The sequence below is a fragment of the Electrona antarctica genome (genome assembly GCF_951216825.1).
Source record: "Electrona antarctica genome assembly, chromosome: 13".
Taxonomy (NCBI): Eukaryota; Metazoa; Chordata; class Actinopteri; order Myctophiformes; family Myctophidae; genus Electrona; species Electrona antarctica.
Window position 1 is genome coordinate 15,220,427 of NC_136794.1, and position 2,022 is coordinate 15,222,448.

The 2,022-nt window shown below is 47.1% G+C and overlaps 1 protein-coding gene across 1 annotated transcript in view; it reads left to right on the top strand.

Annotated features, from left to right (window-relative positions):
* The first annotated feature begins 808 nt into the window (after positions 1–808).
* LOC306935374 (uncharacterized protein) overlaps positions 809–2,022 on the top strand; it is a 2,480-nt gene continuing 1,266 nt past the window's right edge. The window contains exon 1 of the mRNA XM_079518393.1: positions 809–1,755. Coding sequence (XP_079374519.1) covers positions 890–1,755 — 866 coding nt within the window. The 5' untranslated portion in view covers positions 809–889. The remainder of the gene's footprint in view (positions 1,756–2,022) is intronic.

Consider the following 2,022-nt stretch of genomic DNA (forward strand, 5'->3'; position numbering starts at 1 on the left):
TGAGAGAGAGAGAGAGAGAGAGAGAGAGAGAGAGAGAGAGGGATGGATGAGGGGGGTGGAGGGAGGGAAAGGAGAGAGATGGAGAGAGCCAGATAAAATAACAGATGTGCAGGGTGATGGAGTCAAAGGCAAAGCTAATGACATAATGCAACCCACAGAGTGGGACTTAACTAAAAAGCACAGGTGGTGGTGATGGGGGCAGGCGCGTGGGTCTGAAAACTGTTGAAATGTGAACAGGAGCTCCAAGTACATGATGGAGATTAGATCTGACCAGACACAGTGACAGGAAGGAAGGAAGGATTGTCTTCTCCCTTTTTTCTTTCTTTACTTTTCTTTTTTTCTTGCTTTTTTGATTTTTATAGTCAGTTTCAAGATATGTTTGCCTTTATGGTGAAGAAAAAGTTTCAAGTGTGTGGGAAAAGGATATACGGGAATGTCTTGTGTTGTTTTTAATGTTCTCACTTAGTTAAACCATTCGATGAGCTGGTATTGTTAGTGTTACAGTATGTTGGGTGTGAAGTCCTGCACTTGTTTGTTTGTTAGTCTGTATGTATGGGGGGGGAAAGGACAAGAAGCATATACCGTAGATACTGTATATTTACCTGAAGAAGAGAAGAACCCTTCTCTCTATGCTGAATGAAGAACCCTTCTCTCTATGCTGAATGAAGAACCCTTCTCTCTATGCTGAATGAAGAACCCTTCTCTCTATGCTGAATGAAGAACCCTTCTCTCTATGCTGAATGAAGAACCCTTCTCTCTATGCTGAATGAAGAACCCTTCTCTCTATGCTGAATGAAGAATGATGGCACCAGCCACAAGGAGCTACGTGGTTCTTTTTGGCCCTAAGTGCCGCACGTAGTTTACGACAACAATCTCGTAGGTAAAAAGCATGGCGGCTTCTACGGGCAGCAGCAAAGGAGCAGAGTTGTCCAAAGCTGAGTATCTGAAACGTTATTTATCCGCCGATGAAGATGTCAAAAAATCGAAGAAGACGGCTAAAAAGAGACAGAAGATTACTGAAAAGCGAATGAAAATCGTGGATGATGATGATGACTGGAGGCAGATCGTTACCGAGGAGGACAAGGACGCTGAGGAGGAGGAAGATGATGAAGCTCCTGTGGTTGCTGACGTAATTGATGATCGGCCAGAGGAGGTGAAGCAGCTGGAGTCATTCAGGGTCAGCAACAAGTGGAGAGTGTTGGGAGCTGATGAAGATAAAGCTACAGAGGAAGAGGAGGAGTTGAGGGTATCTCATTCTCCTGAGCCTGATACTAAAGTAAGGACTCGCCATGACTCGCCAGAGGCTCCCTCGGTGAGCAGAACCAGACACGACTCGCCAGAGGCCTCATCGATGAGCAGGATCAGACATGACTCACCAGAGGCCCCATCGGTGAAGAGGACCGGACATGACTCGCCAGAGGCCTCGTTGCTCAGGAAGGCACGTCATGATTTGCCGGACATATCGCCTCCTAGGAGAGGCTGTCCCAACTCTCCAGACCAGTCTCCTCCAGGACGATGCTCTGGCTCTCGCAAAGAACCTGACCAAAGCTCCTCACCCCCTCGGTCAAACAAACATTCAGGGAGAGCTCAGAAGGGACATAGCAGAGATCTGTCACCTGTCAGGAGAAAACATTCACCTGATTCTCAACGGTCACCACCAGCAAGGCGAGCTCAGAACAGACACGACTCTGACACATCACCTCCCAGAAAAAAAACACAAAGGGGAGGTGGTTCGGACTCTGACCAATCCCCACTGTAACGAAGACTCTGATTAGGACGTTGGGCTATATGATATATGACATGTTTAGTATGACAATCCCTATATTTGGGCCCGAGCCGACCTAGTGCTGATATCGATAGATATGGTAGAACCATATATGGATAGAACCATATATGGATAGATCTAACTGGCTTAGTCATCGTGACAAGCCTGGTCGGAGAATATATAGAGGGTCGGCTTCAGGGAGAAGGCAGAAGTCCAAGCATCCTGGTTTAAGTTCTAACCGGACACCACTGCGGGGG